Source organism: Mauremys mutica, chromosome 16 (assembly GCF_020497125.1).
Source record: "Mauremys mutica isolate MM-2020 ecotype Southern chromosome 16, ASM2049712v1, whole genome shotgun sequence".
Classification (NCBI taxonomy): Eukaryota; Metazoa; Chordata; order Testudines; family Geoemydidae; genus Mauremys; species Mauremys mutica.
The window spans coordinates 30,646,104-30,670,011 of NC_059087.1; the positions used below are offsets into that span (position 1 = coordinate 30,646,104).

Below are 23,908 nucleotides of genomic sequence, written 5' to 3' on the forward strand. Positions count from 1 at the left end.
GATCTTCAGCCAATCTTCTACCCAGCTTTGGCTAGCCCCCCTCTTTAGTGCCCTGCACCTGAGCTGGACTGTGGGCTGTGTCTTGGGAGGAAATGTCCAATACCCATTCCTGCAGTGCAGGACAGCAGGGCCTGGGCTATGTGCATTGAGACCGGGGGCTAGCAAAGCCTGCACTGGGCCACGCAGGCAGAGCACTAGCCAGTTGGTTCATTGCCTTGGCAGAATGAAGAGGATCAGCTGACTATTGGTGCCCAACTTCACTGAAATGGAGGAAGCTGGTGCCAGTCAGAGGTCACTTGAGGCCTGGGGACCTTGGCATGGGCTGGCACCTGGTCTGGCAGCATCACAGTCTTCCTGGGCCCACAGGAATGGAGTCTGGGTGCAGCCTGGGAGGAGATGAACCAGATCCGAATTTCTGTGCCCACCTGGAATGGACTCTGGTAGACATCTAATTTTAAATCCCATTTGTACTGTGTTCTGTATTCAGCTAATAAAAGGGCGTAATCCATCTCTGCAGGCGGAGCTGGGAAGCTATTGATTTCTCTACACGGCTGCCACCACTAAGTAAACCGCTATTAATTACACGTGCATCCCACAGGCTGCTAGAGTCAGACGGCTTTTTCTTTGCCTTTGTCAGACAACAGAGACCTTCAGCCAGCAGAGCCAGGTCGGAAGAGCTGATTGGAACCAGCACAAACAGCAGCTGCTCCAGTAAATACTCCAAGGGTGGGGCTCACTTCCAGGGCCCATGACATTCTGCCCCTAGAACCTATGTCTGACTGGTCTCGCTGATCCCAACAACTGGTCACTTCACCTCTCAGGGCAGTCTCACCTGACATCCCCATGTGTTGCTGCCATGGGAACAGATGCCAGCATTGGCAGCCAAGTAGCAATGGGACCAATTATGACAATCAAGCACTGGCTGGCCTGGGCTGGGGAAGGATTGTGCCTAACTGCAGTGCAAGAAGAGCCTGGTTGATGTTAGAGGGGTGTTGCATGTGCATCTATCCATCCAGCTTTGCTGATAGGTGCAGCGGGGTTAGACCCAGGCTTGTTCCCTACTCCCTTTAAGCTGGTTAGCACTCATGGGTGTGCTGCACTGCACACCATTATTTTAATTGCAGCTCACTTTCCATAGGCAAGATGGCAGAGAGGAGAGGATCTGAGCAGGGTGGGTGTGGTTGGGAGTCCCATGCTGCTGAGAAGACACTGGGGAAAAGAGCAGACAGAAATGATCTAATGAGAAAAGGGGAGCAGAAAGTGGGAGAGTGAAATGCAAACAGAGTTTGGAAGGGGGGACCAGAATTTGAAAGGAAAATAGATACAGTAGATAACTTCTCCCTAGGGTACCTGCCTGAGCTGACGTGCTTTTGCCATCTCTTCTAGCTATCACACCGATCACAGGACTCCCTCTGGGTAGACAACACAGGGGGTTGGGTTTATTTCCCACCTGACTTTCCCATGAATACAGCCTGGGTTTAAATGCCAGGAATAAAGGTTCATGAATTGAAAGTATCTTTGTAAATCCTCCAATCCTTAATTTTTTGCATCAGTCTTCACGGCTGAGGATGTGAGGGAAATTCCAAAACCTGAGCCATTCTTTTTAGGTGACAATCTGAGGAACTGTCCCAGATTGAGATGTCAATAGAGGAGTTTTTGGAACAAATTGATAAATTAAATAGTAATAAGTCACCAGGACTAGACGGTATTCACCCGAGTTCGGAAGGAACTCAACTGTGAAATTACAGAACTACTAACTGTGATATGTAACCTGTCATTTAAATCAGCTCCTGTACCAAATGAGTGGAGGATAGCTAATGTGACGCCAATTTTTTAAAAAGGCTCCAGAGGTGATTCTGGCAATTACAGGCTTTTAAGACTAACTTCAGTACCAGGCAAATTGGTTGAAACTATAGTAAAGAACAGGATTATCAGACATATAGATGAACATGATTTGTCAGGGAAGAGTTTTTGTAAATCATGTCTCGCAAATCTACTAGAATTCTTTGAGGGGGTCACCAAGCATGTGGACAAAGGGGATATGGTGTATTTAGATTTTCAGACAGCCTTTGACAAGGTCCCTCACCAAAGGCTCTTAAGCAAAGTAAGCTGTCATGGGATAAGAGGGAAGGTCCTCTCATGGAATGGTAACTGGTTAAAAGACAGGAAACAAAGGGTAGGAATAAATGATCAGTTTTCAGAATGGAGAGAGGTAAATGGTGTCCCCCAGGGGTCTGTTCTGGGCCCAGTCCTATTCAACATATTCATAAATGATCTGGAAAAAAGGGTAAACAGGGAGGTGACAAAATTTGTAGATGATACAAAACTTCTCAAGATAGTTAAGTCCAAAGCAGACTGCAAAGAGCTACAAAAGGATCTCACAAAACTAAGTGGCTGGGTAACAAAATGGCAGATGAAATCCAATGTTGATAAATGCAAAGCGATGCACATTGGAAAACATAATCCCAACTATACATATAAAGTGATGGGGTCTAAATTAGGTTACCACTCAAGAAAGATCTTGGAGTCATTGTGGATAGTTCTCTGAAAACATCCACTCAATGTGCAGCACAGTCAAAAAAGCAGCAGTGACTGAAAAAGATCAGGGGGCCATGGTGGATAATCAGCTGAACTTGACCTCCCAGTGCAACACTGTGGCCAAAAGAGCGAGTGCAATCCTGGGATACATGAACAGGGGAATCTTGAGTGCAAGTAGAGGGGTTAATTTATGTCTATTTTGGGCACTGGTGCAACCGCTGCTGGAATCCTGTGTCCAGCTCTGGTGCCCACAGCTCAAGAAGGATGTTGCTAAGTCAGAGAGAGTTCAGAGATGAGCCAGGAGAATGACTAAAGGATTGGAAAACACGACATAGTGATAGACTCAATGGGCTCAATCTATTTTTGACTTGCTCACAGTCTGTAAGTACCTACATGGGGAATAAATGTTTGATAAGGGGCTGTTCAGTCTAGCAGAAAAGCTCGAACACAATCCAATGGCTGGAGGCTGAAGCTAGAAAAATTCATATTAGAAATAAAGTGTAAATGTTTAACGGTGAGGGAAATTAACCCTTGGAACAACTTATAAGGGTCGTGGCGGCTTCTCCCATCACTGACCATTTTAACTCAGGATTGGATGTTTTTCAAGACACTTTGCTCCAGGAATTATTTTGGCTAAGTTCTGTGGCCTGTGTTATCCAGAGGGTCAGACTAGATGATCACAGTGGTCTCTTCTGGCCTTGGAATCTGTGAAACCTCAGTCCTGAGCAACAGCATCCCCTGCTATTTTCATAGGTGCTGGAACTAGGGGTGCTGGGGTGCTGCGGCACCCCCTGGCATGAAGTGGTTTCCATTACATACAGAGTTTGCAGTTTGGTTCAATGGCTCTCAGCACCCCCACGGCCCTCCCAGCTCCATCCTCCCCACCCCCACACACAAAGTCCTCAGTCCTGATCGGACCTGCTGCTCCTGGGTCCCATGCACACAGCTCTGCCTGTGCTTTCCACTCTTACCAGACGCCCCCACCAGCTCTCCTACTTGAGTCTAAGTTTCCCTTCCACTCTCCCTGAGACACACACGGGTGAGCCCTGCTGATGCTCCTCAATGCAACACCCCTCCCCCCTTACCCTACTCCAGGAGCTCTCAGCCCTCAGTGGTAGGTTTGTGCTTTGAACATACCCACACCACCCAAGTCCTTTTCACTTGTGACACAGGACAGGATTTGAACCAGGCAGCCTAAGGTGAACAACAGCCAAGCCCCCTTCCCTTCCGCCACAGAGAGTCTGTGCTGGCTCTGCTTTCCCCCACCGGTGCCCCAGGACAGGAGGAGATGGGAATCCCATCCACCCAACGGAGCTCCATCTTGCAGCAAGCTGCCTATGTCCCTGCAGGTCTCTGATTCCATCTCCTCACTACTGACTCAGCTCCACTGAGGCGAACGAGCTCGTCTCTCTTTGCACTCGGAGGACTGATCGAGAGACACATTAGAGGGACGTGTACGTGGGCTGGTCAGTTCCTGTGAGACTGGGATCCGCAGCTCCAGTGCTGCCACCTCTTTGCTTCTTCCCAGCTGACTCTTCTTCCATTTGTATCTTTGAACATTGCTTCTCCTTGGCTGGGATTCCCAGCTCCTCCTGCAGGTGGACTCCATCCCAACAGGGAGCCCCCGCTGCAATCAGTGGAAGTGAGGAGCCTCAATACCTTGGAGGATCTGGGCCTTAGACTGGGAGCTCCTTGGCAAGGGACCATCTTATTGTTCTGTCTGTACAGCACACAGCATGGTGGGGTCCTGCTCCAGGACTGGGCTCCCAGGCACTATATGAAATACTAATCATATGGGTCTTCCTGCTGCATGCCTTAAAGGCACTGGTCACCAGAGCAGGATGAACCTCGGTAGCCACTAGATACACCCGCTTCTGGGCAGAATCTAGAAGGCCCCACCGACAAGAAACTAACTCACTACAGCTGGAGATGGTTCCTATGGCACATGGCACTGAGTGGGTTTCTGGGTCTCATTGTTCCTCTGCTATGCTCCCTTCTGGGGACTGCACTAACTGCACTCAAAGGCAATGGAAGATCTGACCCCAGATCTGCCTGTGCAACGCCAGCAACATCAATGGGATGGGTGAGTATATCTCAGTGGGGTCCACCGCTGAGGTGCTCAGGACACTGCCCCATTCAGAACAACGAGACCGTGCAATCGAAATAAAACCTCTGTGCAACCTCATCACAATTCACAGCTGCTCATGCAACAGAGTCACTCTTCCAGACCAAGGATCCAAGCAGTGACAGCTGCTCTGCTGCCCTCCTAGCTGTGGGCAGTAAAAAAGCAGGAGCAGGACTTTACGGAATAGCCTGGCAGCCACAGCAGGACACTCAAGAGCATTTGCGAATGGCTCCTTAATTCAAGATCACAGGCAAGACAAGGCACAAGGAAATCCAGACCTGGGGCTGCTGCTGGTGTTACTAGAGAAGGCAGTTCCCAGGGTCTGACAGCTCAAGCTGCCCATTCCAGGGTGCTGACCAGGCCAATGAGCTGTGGATCCCTGTATCTGCATCTGGGATTGGGTCTCAGTCAACTTCCTGGGAACACGAATGGAGCCAGAATAACATAGGGGGAGGAGGGGCTTTTCAAAAGTATCTAAATGATTTAGGAGCCAAAATACCAGTTTCGAAATGATCGAGGCCGAAGAAAAGACTGACCAGACCACATCAGAACGTGGCCAGTCACACAACAGCAGCAGCCACGAGGGGGAATCCCAGCTAGCTGCACAGATCAAAGTGGCACCATGCAGAGTAGCATGGAAGGCGGAAGCCACCTACAGAATCTCTATCAAGCGTTCTTAAAACTACAGTACCCACCTGGTGAAGTGAAGAAACAGACTGACAGAGCCAGAAGGGACTCAGAAGTCACCTACTACAGGACAGGCCCAACAAAGAAAGTAACAGTACGCCCCTAGCATCACCTACTGCTCCCAACTAAACCCTTTCCAGTGCATCATCAAGGATCTACAACCTATCCTCACTCTCAGAGACCTTGGGAAACAGGCCAGTCCTCACTTACAGACAGCCCCCACCCCCAACCTGAAGCAAATACTCACCAGTAACTACATATCACACAACAAAAACATGCATCCGACAAAGTGGGTATTCACCCACGAAAGCTCATGCTCCAATACGTCTGTTAGTCTATAAGGTGCCACAGGACTCTTTGCTGCTTTTACAGATCCAGACTAACATGGCTACCCCTCTGATACTTGACAACAAAAACACTAACCCAGGAACCTATCCCTGCAACAAACCCCATTGCCAACTCTGTCTACATATCTATTCAAAAGATACTGTCATAGGCCATACCATGAGAGACTTGTTCATAGAACATCAGGGTTGGAAGGGACCTCAGGAGGTATCTAGTCCAACCCTCTGCTCAAAGCAGGGCCAATCCCCAGACAGATTTTTGCCCCAGATCCCTAAATGGCCCCCTCAAGGATTGAACTCACAACCCCGGGTTTAGCAGGCTAATGCTCAAACCACTGAGCTACACCACCCCTACACTTTTGTTCACCTGCACATCTACCAATGTGATATATGCCATCATGTGCCAGCAATGCCCCTCTGCCATGTACATTAGCCAAACCAGACAGTCTCTACGCAAAAGAATAAATGGACACAAATCAGACATCAAGAATTATAACATTCAAAAACCAGTCAGAGAACACTTCAACCTCCCTGGACACTCAATAACAGACTTAAACGTGGCAATTCTTCAACAACAAAACTTCAAAAACAGACTCCAATGAGAAACTGCAGAACTGGAATTAATTTGCAAACTGGAAACCATCAAATTAGGCCTGAATAAAGACTGGGAGTGGATGGGTCACTACAGAAACTAAAAACTAATTCACCCTACAGTTACTCACACCTTCTTGTCAACTGTTTGAAATGGGCCACCCTGATTACCACAACAAAGGTGATTTTTCCTCCTGTTGATAATAGCCCACTTAAATTGAATTGTCTCATTAGAACTGACCCCCCACTTGGTAAGGCAACTGACCCCCCATCTTTTCATGTGCTGTGTATTTATACCTCCCTACTGTATTTTCCACTCCATGCATCCAATGAAGTGGGTTTTAGCCCACGAAAGCTCATGCTCAAATAAATGTGTTGGTCTCTAAGGTGCCACAAGGACCCCTCGTTGTTTTTGCTGATACAGACTAACATGGCTACCACTCTGAAACCTGAGTATTTGCTGCATCTCATTCCTGCAGGGCATTTGGCAACACACACAGCTGGATCGATGTGGGTGCAGGGCACTCGAGCAGGGCTGGGGCGGGGGGGAGGAGAGCTCGATTGATGGGGGTGCAGGGCACTTGAGCAGGGCTGAGGGAGAGGTGGCTATCAAGTCACCAGTCACCTCCCCCTTTGCTCCTGGAGGTGGAGGTGAAGTAAGGATGGGCTGGTTCACCCACCCACCCCCGACTCTGCCACTAGGGCCAGGTGGGGGCCACCCCCACTGAAAAGGCCCAGCAAGGGGGCGAGCCCTCAAATGTCCTGTGGTCTGTGCGTGACCCAGAGAACACGGGCTGTGTTGTCAGTACGGCTGCAGAGCACCACCCGGTAGGGTGGAGGAGCCACACCTCCATGGGACGAAGCCGAGACCCCAGCTCTCCCCCGATCCGGGCCCCTGCAGAGCCTTCAGCCAGGAGCACAGGGCAGTGGGGCACGGGAAGGCAATGAGCTGGGATCACTAAATCGACTGGAGTTTCTAAGGAAGACTCCCCTTTGCTAGCAGGCAGAGGCGCTTGCCCTGTGATTATTCCTGACAGCGGGTGGGAGGGGCATAGGCCTTTCACTGGAGCTGCTGAGTTGGTACCTCCTGGAAGGCAGGTCTCCAGCGAGCACATGGAGACCGGGGGACCCCGCCTGGCTCTGGGAATTGCAAGCAATTCTTCAAGGGACATGGAAACCCAGCTGATGCCAAAAGCCATTTGCTAGTCTGCCCCGGGGCTGGTGTCTACGTCCTGCTGCCTGAGGAAGAGAGACTGGCATTTGGCTCCCCCGGGGATTTACTAGCCAGATCCAATACCATGAGAGAGGGAGACTGGGGTTTGCTCTCGATAGGTCCTGCAATGCTTACAGGGCTGCTGGCTTGGTCCCCTTTGCACTAGTCTCCAGGGCTGAATTCAGGCTCCGTGGTTCCGATGCAGGATCTGCCCCATTACACTCTGATGCCTTCCCGCAGTCTGTCATGCCAGCACCTCATGTGGGCCCCGTGCGATGCTAGACGCTGATCCCAGGCAGACGTCCGTAGCCCACGGGTGAGAGACGGCTCTGGAGATGGGTTGGCCAGAGATGCTCAGGAGCACAGGAGCAACCAGGGCATGAGGATGCCAGAAAGGCTGGGGAGCCTAGGGCATGGTGGCGAGCCTCGCCAAGGGAATGTGCCTGTGGGTTCCAGGGGCACACGGGGGCTGTGGCCAGGAATGGATGGCTGGGCGTTGCATGGGCATGACAAGAGCTGGCATTGCTGGAGTCCTTGGGCAGGGGGCTGGGCGTTTTGGGGACGTGGCAGGAGCTGCAGGCAAGGCTGAGAGTCCGGCAGAAGCCATGTCCTGGCTGTGGATTGAAGGGGCACACGAGGCTCTGTGGCTACAGGTGCATGTGGGGCTTTGGCTTCACTCCAGCTAGGGACTAGGATAACACTGACAAACTCCTTACACGTGTGACCGGACTCAGGATTTGAACAGGAGAAGTGGCCCCCACTGCTCCTAAGAAAAGGGCTGTATCAGCAGTGCCGAGCTGGTAGCCCCCAGCCCGCAGGCTCTGCACAACCCCCGCCTGCTGTTTGACTGCAACAGCCTTTGCTTTGCCACACATCCGCTCATGGCACTGACCCCAACCGGAGGCAGGTGGGACCGTTGTGCCAAGGGAACCTGGGGTTAGAGGTGAGCACTGCTCTGCCGCTGAGCCAACAGCCAGCTGCTCCTTCCCTAGCCAAACTGCAGATAAGTGGGAGGGGGCTTTCCACGCCTGCCCCCAGTTACTGGGAGCACTGGAACCTGCAGGGAGAGGAGATTGGGTCAGGTCGTAGCAAAGGCCTCGTCGGCCCTGCACGTGCCATGGGGACTCTCGGGGAAGGGATGTGCCTGGGGGGCGCTGGAGCTCCGGAGACCCAGGGCAGACGGAGAAGCACTCACAGATAAATGGGCTGGGCTAGCTGCCCCCTCTGGAGCTGGGAGAAGTGAAATGGTGCCCCCGCGGGACAGCAGTGCTGGCGTGGTGGAAACACCCTGAGGTACCACAGCGGGTGGTACACACGCCCCGCCAGGGAAGGGGAGCTGGATAATCCAGCCAGGGAGGCTTGCTGGGCCCCGCACCAGACTGCCCACTTTGTCGGCAGCACCCGCTGATTCTGGGCCCAATGGGGCCAGCTTGTGCCTTGCAGGTTGGCAACCCTGTTTCCCCCCAGGCAGACGTCCTGCCGCTGGGGAGCCCCGGTTTGGGTTCCACAGGTGCAAGATAAAGGGAGCTCCTAGTGTAATTTACCTGCAGAGTCTGTAAATATGATGTGTGTGCTTGGCTGACATCTCTGATACCCTGAGAGAGAGAGAGAGCGTGTGTGTGTGTGTGCGCGCACATACACACCTGAGATCCCATGCATCCTGAGTGTGTGTGTGAGAGAGGGAGTGAGAGAGATCCCCAGGGTATTTTGTATGTGTGTAAGCAAGATCCTCGTGGTAATCTGTGTGTGTGTGAGAGAGAGAGAGAGAGAGTTCACGTGCACAGATGTGGGAATCCCATGGTACTCTGTCAGCACCTGTGTGTGTGTTAGACAGAGATCCCCACAGAGTGTGTGTCGGGGGCAGGAAGCAGGCGAACTACCCACCAGTCCACACCCTACATCACCTCTCTGGGTCGGGCCACGCCAGGCCATCGGGGCTGGCGCTGGGTCCCCCGCACCTCGTGGCTGTTCTGAAACCAGGCCAGGCCATCGCAGATGTATTTTTTCCCCTTTCCTGCAAACAGGCGGGTGTGGGAAAGCAGGTGCAGCGTATGCTGAGCAGAGAGGCAGCCACGCGTAAACCACACCGCATGGGGCGGGAGGCCTGAGTATGGCTCGCAGTCAGTGGGGTGTGGGGTGGGGGGCATTTGCAGACAAGGCTTGCATCTCCTGGAAACCCAAAGAAGCCTTCGATCTTTAAAGCCACAGCTCCCTTCCTGTCCATCTCTTCCTCTGCACCTTCTGTTCTTGGCTCCCCCACCCCCCTCATCCTCCTCTTCCCCCTCTAGTGTCCAGGAGTTGGGTAGTATCCCTTCAAATAGCTGTGAGCCCTCTAGGGAGCTTCCTTCCATCTCCCCTTCCCCACCCCCTGGCGCCATGCAATGGCGCTGGGGTTTGGGCGTTAGCCACCCAGTAGCAGTGAGCTGCAATGCAGACCTGAACGCATCGCCCCGTGGGCAATGTGGGGGGCATGAGATGCCAGTAAGGGATGGCAGAGTTATGGGGGATCCCAGTACACAGCCCACTACACAGCCAGCGCTGCAATGGGCCCGCTCTGGGGGCTGCATTGCTAAGGGATGCCACTGGCTGGAGGTGGCATCTGGCCCAGCTCCCAGTGAAAACGGGTGTGAAACGGGCAGTAAAACTATTGGTGCAAGATTCCACCAAATCCAACAACCCCCATCACGACTCCACACTGGCTGGGTCCGACTCCTCCTCTCAGGGCTCAGACACCGTTGCCTCTCCACATGCACACAGAGCGGCCCCCACCTTGACAGCCCCAAGCTCTGAGCCCCTTCTGAGCACAGCACAGCTCCTCTAGTTCCCAGGAACACACGGCTTCCCCCACCACTGCTGAACATGCTTCTCCTGCTGGAACCAGCACTGAGGGAAAACCCTACGCATGGAGCCAGCAGGAGAATGAAGCAGCCTTTAGAGCAGTTGGCATCTGTGCTTTGCAAGACCTAGCACAGCAAGGGTGTTGGCATAATGGGGGCACCACCACCACCACGGCACATTCCTGAGTGGGATTTTGGAACAGCCAGGTTCTGCCAGGAGCCTGGTGCGGCTGGACTGTGGGAGTTTGCTTGGTGAATGCTGCTGCAGGGCAGATGTGCCCGGGAAAGCAGCAAGGTCCATGCCTCACTAGGGAGTCTCTGGGCCTTGATCCGAGCAACCCGCAACCCTATTTGCAGGTCTCTGGGACTTCCTAGAACCTGACTGGGACACCCCAGTAACAACCACAACACACCGAAGCTCAGCTCTCAAGAGCCATGGCAGATTCAGACAATCAGAGCTTGTCCTGGCCCTGCCTCCACCTCTAGGGAGCCATATGGGCTCAGAACCTCTCGGTGCTGGAGAAAGGAGGAGCATTCAGCAACGTGCTCTGCCCTGCTGGGGCTTGAACTTGCAGCCCTTGGACCTGAAAGCAGCAGCTGCATTTCCATTGGCCATTAGTGCTATTGCAGCAACACTTCTACCACAGCTGATGGCCTTGGCCTTGCAACAAGCTGCACCAGTTTGCCAAGTGAAAGAAATGGCCAGGGGCAGCCCCAGTAGTGGAGGGGACTTGGCACTTCCCATCCCCAGCACCCCTTTGTTCTCCAGGCCCAGGTTCCCTCCCCCCCGTAACAATTGCTCTTCAGGTTATTTCCTGTTTGCCATTGTTGTTTTACACACACAGCTATGGGTGCTGCTGTTCAAACCAAACCCACATGCTGAGGCGCCATGCGAGGCTAAGCCATGCTGAGCCCTGTGCATGCCCATCGCACGGCTATGTACAGCTTTCCAGAGTGCCACCAAGCCCAGGCCGCTGGGGAAGAGAGGGGGCCAGGGGAATAACTGAGGGGCCTGTGATTTAGTACCAAGCCTGAGGCCCCATTGTGCTAAGCACTGCACAGACACACCCTGAGAGACAGGCCTGTCCTGCAGCGTTTCTAGCCAAACTCGACCAAAGAAAGGATCTCTATCTCCATTTCCCTGCTGGAGAGCTGATGGGCACAGAGATGAAGTGACTTGCCCAAGGGAACTGTGGCAAAGCCAGGAACTAAATCCAGATCCAGAGCTAGCCACAAGACCACCCTTCTTCACTCTGGATCTTTTTCACACATCGAATTTCCATCCCCATGGTGCTTTTACAATTGGTCATGTTCTGATTGGAAGAAAGTAAAAAATGCCTAACTTCCCTCAGAACGGACATGTCTGAAAAATTCCAGGCTGCAAAGCTGGTTTCCAGCTGCCCAGCCATCGCCATGGCTGGCTTGCTAGGCAGAGAGCCGGCCTGTCAGGGAGCCAACCACCCTCATCCCAGGAGAACTGAGAAGGCAGGTAGCCTGCCCACCTGCCAGGCAGGCAGTGCAGGGAGCTGGCTAGCTGGCTAGCTCGTGAAGCCCGTGATCCCTAGGAGCTGGGCAGTTTCGACAGCCTGGAGAATTCCCACAGAAAATTTCAGTTCTGTCAGCTGATCCGCCAGGAAATCTTCCATCAGCTGTGCCTTGCTGATGCCAGGAAGTTTTCGGCATCTGTTTGAATCTATGTCTACTGGCAGTACTGAGTATTGTTCTATCATTACCATAGTTGGAGTTGGTCCTGCTTTGAGCAGGGGGTTGGACTAGATACTTCCTGAGGTCCCTTCCAACCCTGAGATTCTATGAGTCTATGATTGCTTGATGTGTCGTGAGAGAGCTCGGAGCATTGGACGGGCGCCTGCAAATGATACTTTATAAAGCCAAACCATTCAGGCAGTACCTAGATCTATCTTTGGTGTTGATACATGTGTATCTGTCTAAGGCGTAAGGCACCCTGTCTGTAGATGTCAGATATGTCTATACATAAATGGGTCAGTCCAAAGCACATTGTTGGGTATCAAATTGGGCTAATACAGAGCTGTGGTCTCTGGGAGGAGCAGGGGTGAAGGATTTGGGGGTGATTGGCTCTGGGGAGGTGATTCCCTGCATATGGGCATATAACACAGGAATTGCCAAACTGGATCAGTCCAGGGGTCCACCTAGGCCAGCACCCTGTCTCAGCCTGACAAGCACCAGCTGCTTCAGAGGAAAGGTACAAGGAACCCCCTACTGGACAATTATGGAATAACCCTTCTCAGAGGGGAAGTTTCTGCCTGACCCCATCAGTTTGTGGTTGGCTCATGCCCTGAAGCATGAGAGTTTGTGTCCTTCCTAATAACAGAAGTTTTACCCCTTCTCATGTAACTGAGATGTCCTCATTAGCCATAGAAATATCCAATCCTTTTCTGAATCCTACTAAGCTCAACAGCCTCTTGTGGCAATGAGTTCTCCAGGTCAGTTAGATGTTGTGTAAAATGTAGTTCCAGGTATTAGTTGTAAGCTGGAGTTCTTGTGTATCGGTTAGGTTATATTCCTATAGAGGCTTTGCTTTACCGTGGGTCAATCTCAGAGTACATGACTGGATGTTTTATTTCTGTTAAGGGTATTTGTTCTTGTTGTGGTTTTGATCCTTGTGCAGAGGCCAGTATCTGGACAGGCTCTGCAATAAATATATTGTGGTACAGCAGGGCCAGAGGGCAGCAGGATAGTAATCGATGGGAGGTATATAAGCCCCAGGATCACCAGAGCATTATTCCCTGTGGACTAAGGAAAGGTTACTACAGGTTAATTAAAGCACCTGAAGCCAATTAAGCCCCCCCTTCCCCAAGACCTAATAAACACCCCTGCTTTGATCACACAGGAGGAGGAGGGATGGAGAGAGAGCTGACTGTAGTTTGGAGGTGACCAATCAGAGGACCTGGGAAGGGAAACCCTGCCCGAGCAGGGCAGTGGGACTCCCCCAGCCCAGAGGACTGAGAGAACCCCAGCCCAAGGGGAGAGAGGGTAAGAAGCCTGTGAAGCTGAAGGGACTGGGACTGGGACTGGGACTGGAGTAGGGGGTGGACCTGGGTCCCTTCCCTGCTCCCTTTCTCCCCCTCTCCAGGGCACTAGCAGAGCCCAAGAATAGGGGCAGGGACAATGCCCTGATCCCAGGGAAAAACACGGGACCCACCACAATAGCGTTGGCCATTTGCCACAGGATGTAATTAACAACAACAGCTTTGTACATTTACATATTGCAGCAGTGCCTGGGAGCCCCAGTCACAGACCAGGACCCTGTGTGCTAGGTGCTGTACAAAAGCTGGTGCGCACAAATCTATAGACTAACAACACGCCACAAGTCTGCCCTGCACAAGCAGTGGGAGGCTAATTGGGGAGAGCGTCGTGTGGGCTCCCCACAATGTTAGAAGATATGCAAGAGAGGTTGCTGAGTCAGGGCACAGACACGGGACAATCTAACATGCCCCCTAAGAGCCATGTGGTGTATTGTAATCAGATGAATGTTGCCTGCCATGCCACCATGTTCTGGGTACATCCAGCTGAAATGCACCTGCTTTGCTGCTGAAAGTTACAGATGCACCAAGCTTTGAACCCATCTGCCCTGCTCCCTAATGTTCCAGCTAATGCCAGGTACATGCCTGTAGCCTGGGAGCACCTGCCAACAGCCAGGTCACCAGCCATTCTGGATCCATCTGTGCCCAAGGTACCCACTGTGCTGCTGGGCACCAGCCATGCTGGCCAGCATGTCGGGCCATCCCAGTGGAAAACATCTACAGTCACAGGCGCAGGTGGAAGGCACGGGCTGTGCTGGCCAGCAGACTGGGCACCTAGGCAGAATGCACCCTCTGCACTGATAACAGGTCGGGCTGTGTGACGGGGGGCTCTGCTCACCGCAGGCGGTGCCTCCTCCTGGCCGTTCTGGGGATTAGCTCTGTACAGTCAATGCCCCTTCCTGTGGTTTCACTCCATCTCTGCGTCTCTCCCTCTTTGGCTGCAGCCCCTCCCTCGCACCAGGAGCTGCTGCCCTGACCCTGTCACTCCAACAGTGGCTCAGGCAGTCTTCCTATTCACTGCCCCCAAGCAGTACCACTCGGCAGCGGCTGGCATGGGAACCCAGGCCTGCCCTCTGTGCTGGGTGCCAGTCCAGGGCCGGCAGGAACAGCTGAGGTGTGCATCTCTGTACTGCTCTCAGCCCGCTCCCTCCTACTGGGCTGCTGCTTCTACCTCAGGGAGGGGGACTGCAGGCTCCCTCCCTGCTGCACTGTTCCCAGCCTCTCGGCTTTGGAGAAGCCAGGCCTGTTCCCTGGCAGGGGAGCTGCCTTCGAATAAGCTTCCTCCAGCTTCATTCTGCCCTTTTTGCAGCGTAATTGGCTGAATGGGCCCATGTGGCCTAATTGAGCCCTCTCAGGGCCAGCGTGGGGAGGATGCCCCATCACAGGCTGGCAATAGGAAGCTGCCCAGGCAGTAAGGAGCAGCAGCGAGAGGAGGGTGGAGGAGAGGGGGCTGGGAGGAGTGATCACATCAATACAGCTGCTAGTGACATCTCTAACGCCCGGTCCCCTCCCGGTCAGAGCTCTGCACAGAGCTGCAATGGAACAGCAAACCACACGTCACACAGAAACCACAAAGAGCACAAGCCCAGTGCACAGAGCTGGCGTGATGTGTCCCCGCCCTCTGTAACCTCAGCCATGGCACAGAGTACAGCGAGCAGGGGACCCTCCCTGCCCCTGCTGAAACAGGGCACCCTGGAGCCAGGGGCCTGCAGGTGGCATTGGCACCTTTTGGGGGAGTCTGGAGACAGGCACATCTCTGTATTTCACCCTCCTTCCTGTCCATGCCAGGTACTGCTCCCCATGCCGGACACCACCGCAAGCTGCCCTGCAGACAGCCCTCTTCCCTCCAGTCCCAGCCTACCCTAAAAGAGAGCCCCAGGAAGGGGGGCCACACAGGCTACCTGCAGGCAGCAGATCCCCAGCTGTGCAGGGCTCCCATCCCCACCCCGCTCCCCCACCTCTCCGTGGCTTCCCATTCTCAGGACAGTCCCTCCTTACAGACCCACATTCCCCTCCAGGTTATCCCCATGAAGAGCCAGCGGCAGGACCCATAGCATGGCCCATCTCCGATGCCCTTTCCGGGGCTGGGTGTCATCATCCCCATTCTATAGGAAACTGAGGCACACATTGAGGAAGGGACTTGCCCCAAGCCACACAGCAGGCTGGTGTCAGAGTCAGAAATAGTGCCCTGGGTTTTTGCTCCCCTGTCCCAACCAGCTCACCAGCCTCTGTGGAGGAACTGGAAGGAACTGATTCCACCTCATTTTAAGCAACCTGAGCCGATCCTGGGGGTCTCCCTCATTTGGGGTTTTGGCCCACAGCAGGATCTGCATTTTGCTGCCTCCCTTCCAGATAGCTGAGCCCCTCTGTGCACCCTTCCTTCTAATGCCCTTTCTCACCCCCTGCGGGCTGGCCTCCCACCACAGCACTCCCCCTCTCCGAAAACACCGCAAGCCCCATGCCACAGTTAGGCCAGCCGGAGACACCAGAGCTCAGGGCAGCCACCTCCCACCGCTCCCCGAGGTCACTGGGGCCCACCTCCCCCATGCCAAAGTGATGGGAGTCCGGGAGTGACACCACCCCCCAACCAAACCTCAGTCCCCACATGGCAGCCAGGGTGTCTCATGGGATGCAGTATTTGCATTCCCAGACTGTGGGGGATGATCGAGAAGGGGGGACATCTCCCAGCAGCCCTGGGGGGGGGGGAGGAGAGAGGAAATGAGCTCGCATGAGACCTTTCTAGGGTGGCAATGAGAATTGATGACGATGAGAAGCAGAACCGAGCCAGGCAGACAGAGACGGACACGTGGCAGGCAGAGAGAGAGTGACCGGATGTCCCGATTTTATAGGGACTGTCCTAATTTTGGGGTCTTTCTCTTATAAAGGCTCCTATTACCCCCCCACCCCATCCCGATTTTTCACACTTGCTGTCTGGTCACCCTAGGCAGAGACAGGCAGACAGCTACGGACACCAATTGGAGGGCTGGCTGGATGCAATGTACCAGCTGGACAGGCGGACGGACGGAATGCAGATATTGTTGGCAGTGGTGTTGTAGTTGTTTTGGTCCCAAGATACTAGAGAGACTCGGTGGGTGAGGTAATAGCTAAACAATCTGTCCCCTTCCCTGTTTTTGGCTGTGACGCTCCAAGTTCCTTTCCCAGCCCCCGAGGAAGAGCTCTGTGACGTGGGTCCAGTAAAAGATGTGCTCTCCTCCACCTGGCCTCGATAAACATTAGTTGTGGTTAATCCACATCTCTCTCTACATGCACAAGTGTGTATATCCCTTTTGGGCCACTTCACTGTCTCCAGAGCCACGGCTGAGGCTAGCACCAGGTGCACTCTGCTCTCCTGGCTGAATGGCGGCCGTGCCATGAGGGATCAGATCAGCCCCATGCCCGTCTTTACCAGGCAAAGAGGTGTGCAACTCCTACACCCAACCCAAGCAGAAACTGAGGGTCTTGATGAGCCCTGAAGCCCAACCCCACCGGCAGCTCCCGTCACCCCAAGATCTTAGCACACCCCAGGCCAGCCCTCGCCCCGGCCTCTCCCTACCTGTGTCCTGGCGGAACTGGTGCATGGACTGCAGGTCAATGATATACGGAGCCAGCTGGGGATCCACCTGCCCCAGGACCACGCTGCCCCGGGCGTCCTCCTTCAGCACATTCTCAATGTGGTGGCAGACGGCCGCTGTGTAGGGCCGCCAGCGCCCGTGCTCATTCAGCCACTCCCACACCACCACGCGGGCCAGATTCTGCGGTGGGAAGCCCAGCCCGTTCACCGAGATCAACACCCCCGAGCTCGGCCGCAACATGGTGCCAGGTCAGCAGGCAGCAGCCTGAGCAGGGCAGGCAGCAGAGGGGTTGGAGACAGGGAAGTCAGCAGGAGGGCGTCCTCCCAGGCCCCTTGCCCTCTGAGGGTGGTTCTCTGGGCCTGACTGGCTCGACCTCTGGCTTCAGAGTCCTTCAGAAAGCAGCATGGATGAGGAACGAGCAGTATCCCTGCAACGTGCTGGCCCCCGGAGGAACGATCCCAGTTGCACGGAGGCTGCCTATTCTCTTAACTACACATGCCAGGCTGGAGCGAGCATCTTGGCCACACCCAATCCCTGGTGCTCCAAAGTCCTGGTGTGGCTGCTGGGAGCAGGAGGAAAATGACCCAGCCCCTGCGGCCCCTCTGTTCACATCCAAATAGGAGACCCCGGGGAAAATGCAGGGTCCCACCCTTGATTCTGTCCTGTGCTCCCCTCCTCCCTGCTTGACTCTGGTTACACTCGGCTCTCAGGTGCGTGCCTCCATAGCCCCGCTGCCCTGCGGAAGGCTCTCAACCTCAGCAGCATGAGTAATGAGGCCTCCGCAGAGCCCAGACCAGCCAGCTCAAGCCCAGCGTCTCGTCTCGGTCTCGGGAATCTCCTGTCTCCAGTCCCTCGGGGAGGCGGTGCAGGGCCACACAATCCATGCCGGGGTGATCAGTCTCCAGCTACCCCCAATTCCAACAGACTGCCTCCCTCAGCCCCCAAAGGCCTCAGGCTCCCTGCCCTGCCAGGCCCTTCCTCTCCTCCCAGCTGGGCTGCTTGGACGGGATCACAGCTCCCTGCCCATGGCTCACAGCTGGGGCTCGCTGCAGGTGACTCCTCTGAAACCTGTCCCTGGGGAGGGCATCCCCCCCCAGCCGGAATTGCACATTCTGTGCCTGCTGGGGATGGCTCTGGTGTCTTTAGCGGGGGTGAGGGGAGCCTGGCAGAGAGGAGGGGGTAGGGTGGGGCTGCGTGCCGGGGCTCACACGGAGCTGCTGCTGCAGAAGGGGAAACCCCCTCCCCTCCTTCTTGCTTCCTGCTGCTCAGTCTCTGTCATGGACGACTCCACAGCACCTTGCCAGGTCTCATCTCTGTAGCAAGGGGAGAAATTGGCCCGTCTGCTGCCGGAGGACGGGTGGGGGATGCAGCCTGAAAGGGGAGAGCATCAATCAGTGCTGGGGCTCTCTGTCTGGGAGAGCAGACTCCCATCCCCCGCCCCCCTCTGTAGATCCACCTCCCAGCCCAAGGACTGACCCCATGCTCATTCTCCCTCCTCATCCCCCTCATCCATCCAGCTAGCATATCTGCCAGGCTGGCCCCCTGTGAGAGCTCAGTGATCCCTCTCCGCTGGCTCCGTGAGGACCAGAGCCCCATCTATGTCCATTTCACTCATCAGCGGAGAAATCCCATCGTCCAGAGACCCATCGGGGCCATCCAGCCCGTCCCTCCGATGCAGGATCGTCCCTGATGCCTTATGTCCCTTTAAGGTGGAGGTGGGGGTGCAGGGATTGGTGTGATAAAGAAGAGGGATTCTGTTATAGGCTTAAAGAGCACTGCAGGCCCCTCACCCCTTCCTCGCCCGCTGGCAGGCACTGCAGTCCCTGTGGCCAATGTGCCAAGCCACGGCACGGATTCTGCCGGAGCGTGGCTGAATGGGGTCTCCCCTCCTCCCGCCATGCAAACAAACACCACAGCCCCTCAGACAGCAAGCGCCTGGCACATCTCCTCGGGTCAAACCTGCCTCCGCCCAGCTCTCATTTACCGTCTTCACTGCAGGCGCAGCTCCCCAGCAGGGATTCAGCCACTCGCCCCAGCTCCTACACCTCCCTGGCTTTGTTTGGGTCTGCATTCCCGGCTCGTCTCCCCACCACAAACGAGGTCACCGGCAAAGCCTGCAGCACCCCCCACCCCCCGAGCATGCCAGCAACTGTGATTTGGGGCACGACGGGCACTTGCATGTCCCTCCTCACCCCGTACGTGTGTGAGGGGACGCAGCAGCCGATTCGGGTCCCTGGGGTGTTGTGACACCCGAAGGGATCCCCACCCCCAAGGATCGAAGCGGCAGGTCCCCAACACTCATTGTCCCACCCCAAGCAACGGAAGGAGCAGGGGGCTTACAGCAGAGCCACCAAGCGAGCTGGGCAGCGTCTCGCCCGGCCCTGCCCGTCCGAGCGGCACACTGGGGCCAGGGCTGAGGTGCCCTTTACCCGGGGGCGGGGGGCAGGTGGTTCCGTTTTCTCCTCCTTTATAGCAAGGCTCTGGGCACAACTATCAGGGGAGTCAAGAAGGTCCCTTAAACCTGCCCCCCCCAAACAGCCCCCACGAGGCCCCATGGGACGTTTTCCCTGCAGCCTGGGCCCATCTGCCAGCCCAGCTCCCGTCGCCCCCTCCCCAGCTCCCTGCTGCAAACCCAGCCCGCTGCCATGGCTGCTGGCTCTCCCGGCACCCCGCGGCGGCTGGCTCGCTCGCTCGCTGCCTGCTCGCCCCCCTCTCGGGGATCCATGTTTACCCGCCGCCCCAGACCCACCTGGTGGCCGCGCTCCGGCTCCGGCTCGGGCTCGGGCTCAGCTCTGCCGCTGCGGCCGCCGCCGCTCCGGGGCCGGGGCTGGAGGAGGAGGGGACTGGCTGGCTGCGGCAGCGAGCGCAAACCCGGGGGCGCCCCGGCTCCCAGCCCTCGCCAAAACAACAAGCCGAGCCGCGGGAGGAGGCTGCGCACAGCGGATCCGGAGCATCCCTGACGGGAGCCCCGCCTGGCCGCCGCGCCGCGCCGGGGCGAGGCTGGGGGGCTAGGGGCGGCCGCCCGCCGGCCAGGGCTGCCTCCCTCGGGGGCCGGGGAGGAGGAGGGGCCCTCGCCGTAGGGAACTGGCTGGGGGTCCCTCGGCTCGGCCGTGCGCCCGGGGGGTGAGCGCGCACTGCCTGCCCGGATTTGGGGAGGCGGGGTGACTTTAAACCAGCGTTGCCCCTCCGAGGTTTTGGGCTGGCCCAGGGGATCATCTCAGCACAGCAGGTACCGTTGCCCCCATTTTACAGCTGAGGAAACTGAGGCACAGAGCGGGAGGAGGACTCGCCCAAAAGACTCAGTGGCAGAGTTGGGAATAAAACTCTGATGTTCTGGCTCCCACTTTCTAATGCTGTTAGTCCATGCTGCCTCCACTACCCACTGCACCCTATGCCATAGTGGCAATCTGGGTTGGGCAGGGAGCCCCATGCACCAGGGCCCCAGACCCCACCAGTATTCTGGAAAGCAGGCCTAGCCCCACTAATATATGAGCCACGGATGCAAACAGAATTTTGCTAATTAGGGGACCCAGGTTACCTGTCCAGCCACCCCAAATTTGAGTGGCATTACAACCTGGCACATGGGGTTGCAACACCACTCAAATTTGGCCTCGCTGCCCCTCCATCACGCCATGCCTATTGGGGGGCTTTATGTCCCCCGAGACTCCCAAGTATAGGGGGCTCTGCACCTGGACCTCAGCTGAACGTTGCCTCCTCCCCACTGAAATCTGAAATGGTGTCCCTGCCTGTACCCTGACAGCCTATCCTTGCTGCCCGCCTATAGCCACCGTGTGTGCATTGGCTAGAATGACAGACAATTGATCTGTTTCCCCTGGATGCCCCAAGGGTGCTGTATGATTACTATGGAGAGCGATATCTATCTATCTGTCTATCTAGGCTTTCATACTGTGCTCAGTTCCAAAGTGTACTATCAATGTTGCCAACTCCAATCCATTCCAAATTCATGAGTCAGATGCAAAAAAACAAAAATGAGATTTTAAAAAATAATGATGAATTTGAGGTTCTTTTTCTTTGCCTTTTAGTTTTGGAGCCTTTAGGGGTTACATTTCAAGCTTTTCTCTGAGGCCATGAAGGCTGGAAATTTACTTTTAAAAAAAAGTGAGGGCTGAGATTCTCACTTAATCACCTGACTCCAGGAGCTGGGGTTTTAAGGAAACCACAGATATCATGGGACATGTGATAATGTCACAATCATAATAATAACATTCCACGGTTTCCAGGATTAGTAGGAGAACGAGATAAAATGAGAACTCTGGAAACAGCAGTAGCAGCCTCTGAGAGGAAGATTAAAGCCCAGCAACGTTACTGTAGCAACTAAAGGCCCAGACAGGCCCTGTCCTGGAGAGCTCACAATGGGAGTCAATTAGACAGACAAAGAGAGGGAGGGGAAACAAAGTCACAAAGAATTGTCTCCCTCACTACAGTGGGGGCCACCTACTGGAAATCAGTTTAATGATGATGATGTTTAAGTTGAGCAACCAAAAACAAAGGCCCCCAGAGTGAGATGCCACATTTGAACATGTGGATCCATGCAAATCTTTATTTATCTGCAAAACATATGGTGTCAAACCTGGGTTCACATTTTGTGCCAGGATCAAGATTTGTTCTTATTTCACACCTCCTAAGTGGCACAGCTCCCCTCTAGTACATGCTGGGCATGGACTTGTTCCCACTCTGTGCTGGCACAAGGGCTAGCTGAGGAAAGACTGGGGGTCGGAAGGGGGACACTGCGTAGAGGAAATGCCTAGTGCAAAGCCTGGCCCCCAGTGGGAATGATGGATATTCAGTACAGCAGCCAGACAGGGCCTGCTGCACAGCAGCACCAAGGGATGAGGGATCAGAGGGGGTGGGGGGAGCCAGAAGGAAGTTAGCATCCAGGCAGGGCAGACAGGAGCTTGCTTGGCAAGGCTGTGTCTGAAGGCAGCCCACCCAGTGGGTTCAGGGTTACAGAGCTTTGCAGGTGTTGAGCTTACAGTGCAAATCAACCTTCCCTGTGCAAAGCTCAGTCAACAAGGCAGCAGCCTCAGCTACCCCAGGGAGGCTCCTGTCTTTGCAATGGGGAGGGGGGGGGGTTCCCTTCTGTTTTCCCACTGAGCAGAGGCTAAGAGTCCTGTTCTGTTCCCAGGTGTCAATCAGGAGCAGCTCCACTGGGACTGATGGAGACGCACCTGGGTAATAGCGGCGTGAGTGCAAGGGGAATCGGGCCATTCCCCCCACCCCCACCCCCGGTGGCTTTGGAGAAGGATGGCTGAGAAGGACGGTAAATTTCATTTCTGCTTTCAATGGTGGGAACGAGAACTCCTGCTCAACATCCCTTCCACTGCCCTCTGCTCCTCCAGCAAAGCCGGGAGACCCCTGCTTGGCATTGCTGATAGCCCGGAGCAAAAACCACCAGCAGGAAAGATGGTAACAAACTAACAAACAAAAACCTTTTCTTCTGCACAGCCATACGCAGGAAAGGAAAAGGGCAAAAGCACAGTTACAAAAGTCCTTTGCAGGTCACTTTTAATGGTGGGCACTGGCCTATTGAGACCTGTAAGAAAGAAAGAACCCTGCACTAAATGACACCTCCCTTGGGTTGGATTGTTAGAGATTCTGAGTTACTCCATCAAGTCCCATTGATGCCACTGGAATTGTGCTCAGTGAATTGGGCCAATATTGTCTTGTGGTGCCTTCTTTTGCCCACTCCTGGCAGTGTGGGCCCTGCTATCCGCTCTGGGATTGTGATCTGGCGCATGGGGTCACAACCTCACTGAGGTGTGGTCCGGCTCCCTCTCCATCAATGTCGCTCACTCAAATTTGGTCTGGCCGCTCCTCTGTCATGACAGCGGGTGGGCCGGGCCAAACCTGAGTGGCACTGTAACCCCGGGCACCAGGTCACAACACCTGGAGCAGGCAGCCGGTAGCAGTCACCACTGCAGGGCGAGTGCAGGGCGAGCTCATTCTCCACCCCCTTCCCATGGCCTCCTCTTCACCCGGGGCTGGGCTATGGGCTGTGGGTGGGGTGGAAGGTGATGTTGCGAGTGGGCAGTGCCCCCTCGGCTGGGCAAGGAGGAGGAGGCAGTGAAGGGGGAGAAAGCCACTGGCCTATTATTTTGCCTCCTCCCCCCACCTATTTGTCCCTTGGGTGGGCCTCCAAAAAAGACAAAATGCAGCAGGCAAATCACCTCAGTAAAAACTTTGGGACCCACTGGTCTGGTGCACAGCTTGGGGGCTGGTGGGCGGAAGTGGGACGTGCTCCTGGGAGGAACAGCGAAGGGATTTGTGGTTTCTGAGCCTTCGGTGGAAGAGCGGTGCCAGGGATCTGCCAATACAGGGTGCTGAAAACTGCTCTATCACCCCCATACCGTGGAGTCAGACACAGGCCCAGCTGTGCCCAGGTCATGCAGGCTGGAGTCACCAGGTTGGGGGGAGGGTTGGTTTGCACCCCTTAGAGTTCACTCAGTTTCCAAACCCTCTTCCCCCAGCTCCACTTCCTCTCATGGGCTCCCCTCCCCATGTCCTTTGGAGGGGGACAGAGGCTGCTCACTTGCAACCCAGCCTCCGGGCCAGCAGGCGCAGCCCATCCCCCAGCCAGCCAGTCTCTGGGCTGAGTGGACTGGCACCACCCCCGTCCCTGTAAAGCCCATTCAGCAGTGAATGTCTGGGTACAGGGGTTACATGGGGTACATTATGTCACACCCAAGCCACCCACCCACCCAAGCCAGCTGATCACAGCGGCAGCTGGGAAGGGAGCCGCTGAGTCTGAGCCCCGTAAAGGGCCAGCTGGCCAGCTCCCTCCATCCCAACACCAGGGCTGAGAGCGGGGGCTGAAGAACCTCTGAAGCTGCAGGAGGAGTGGGGTAGGGGGAGGAAAGCTGTGGGGCCTGGGCAAAGGGCAGATATGCCAGGCAGGACTGTCCAAGGCCAGCTGTCCCT

The 23,908-nt window shown here is 55.2% G+C and overlaps 1 protein-coding gene across 1 annotated transcript in view; it reads right to left on the reverse strand.

Annotated features, from left to right (window-relative positions):
- The window catches only part of DTX1 (deltex E3 ubiquitin ligase 1), a 100,473-nt gene extending 80,573 nt beyond the window's left edge, over positions 1–19,900 (reverse strand). The window contains exons 1-2 of the mRNA XM_044990106.1: positions 19,719–19,900; positions 16,951–18,340 (exon numbers count right to left, since the gene is read on the reverse strand). Coding sequence (XP_044846041.1) covers positions 16,951–17,209 — 259 coding nt within the window. The 5' untranslated portion in view covers positions 17,210–18,340; positions 19,719–19,900. The remainder of the gene's footprint in view (positions 1–16,950; positions 18,341–19,718) is intronic.
- Between the last annotated feature and the right edge of the window lie 4,008 nt (positions 19,901–23,908).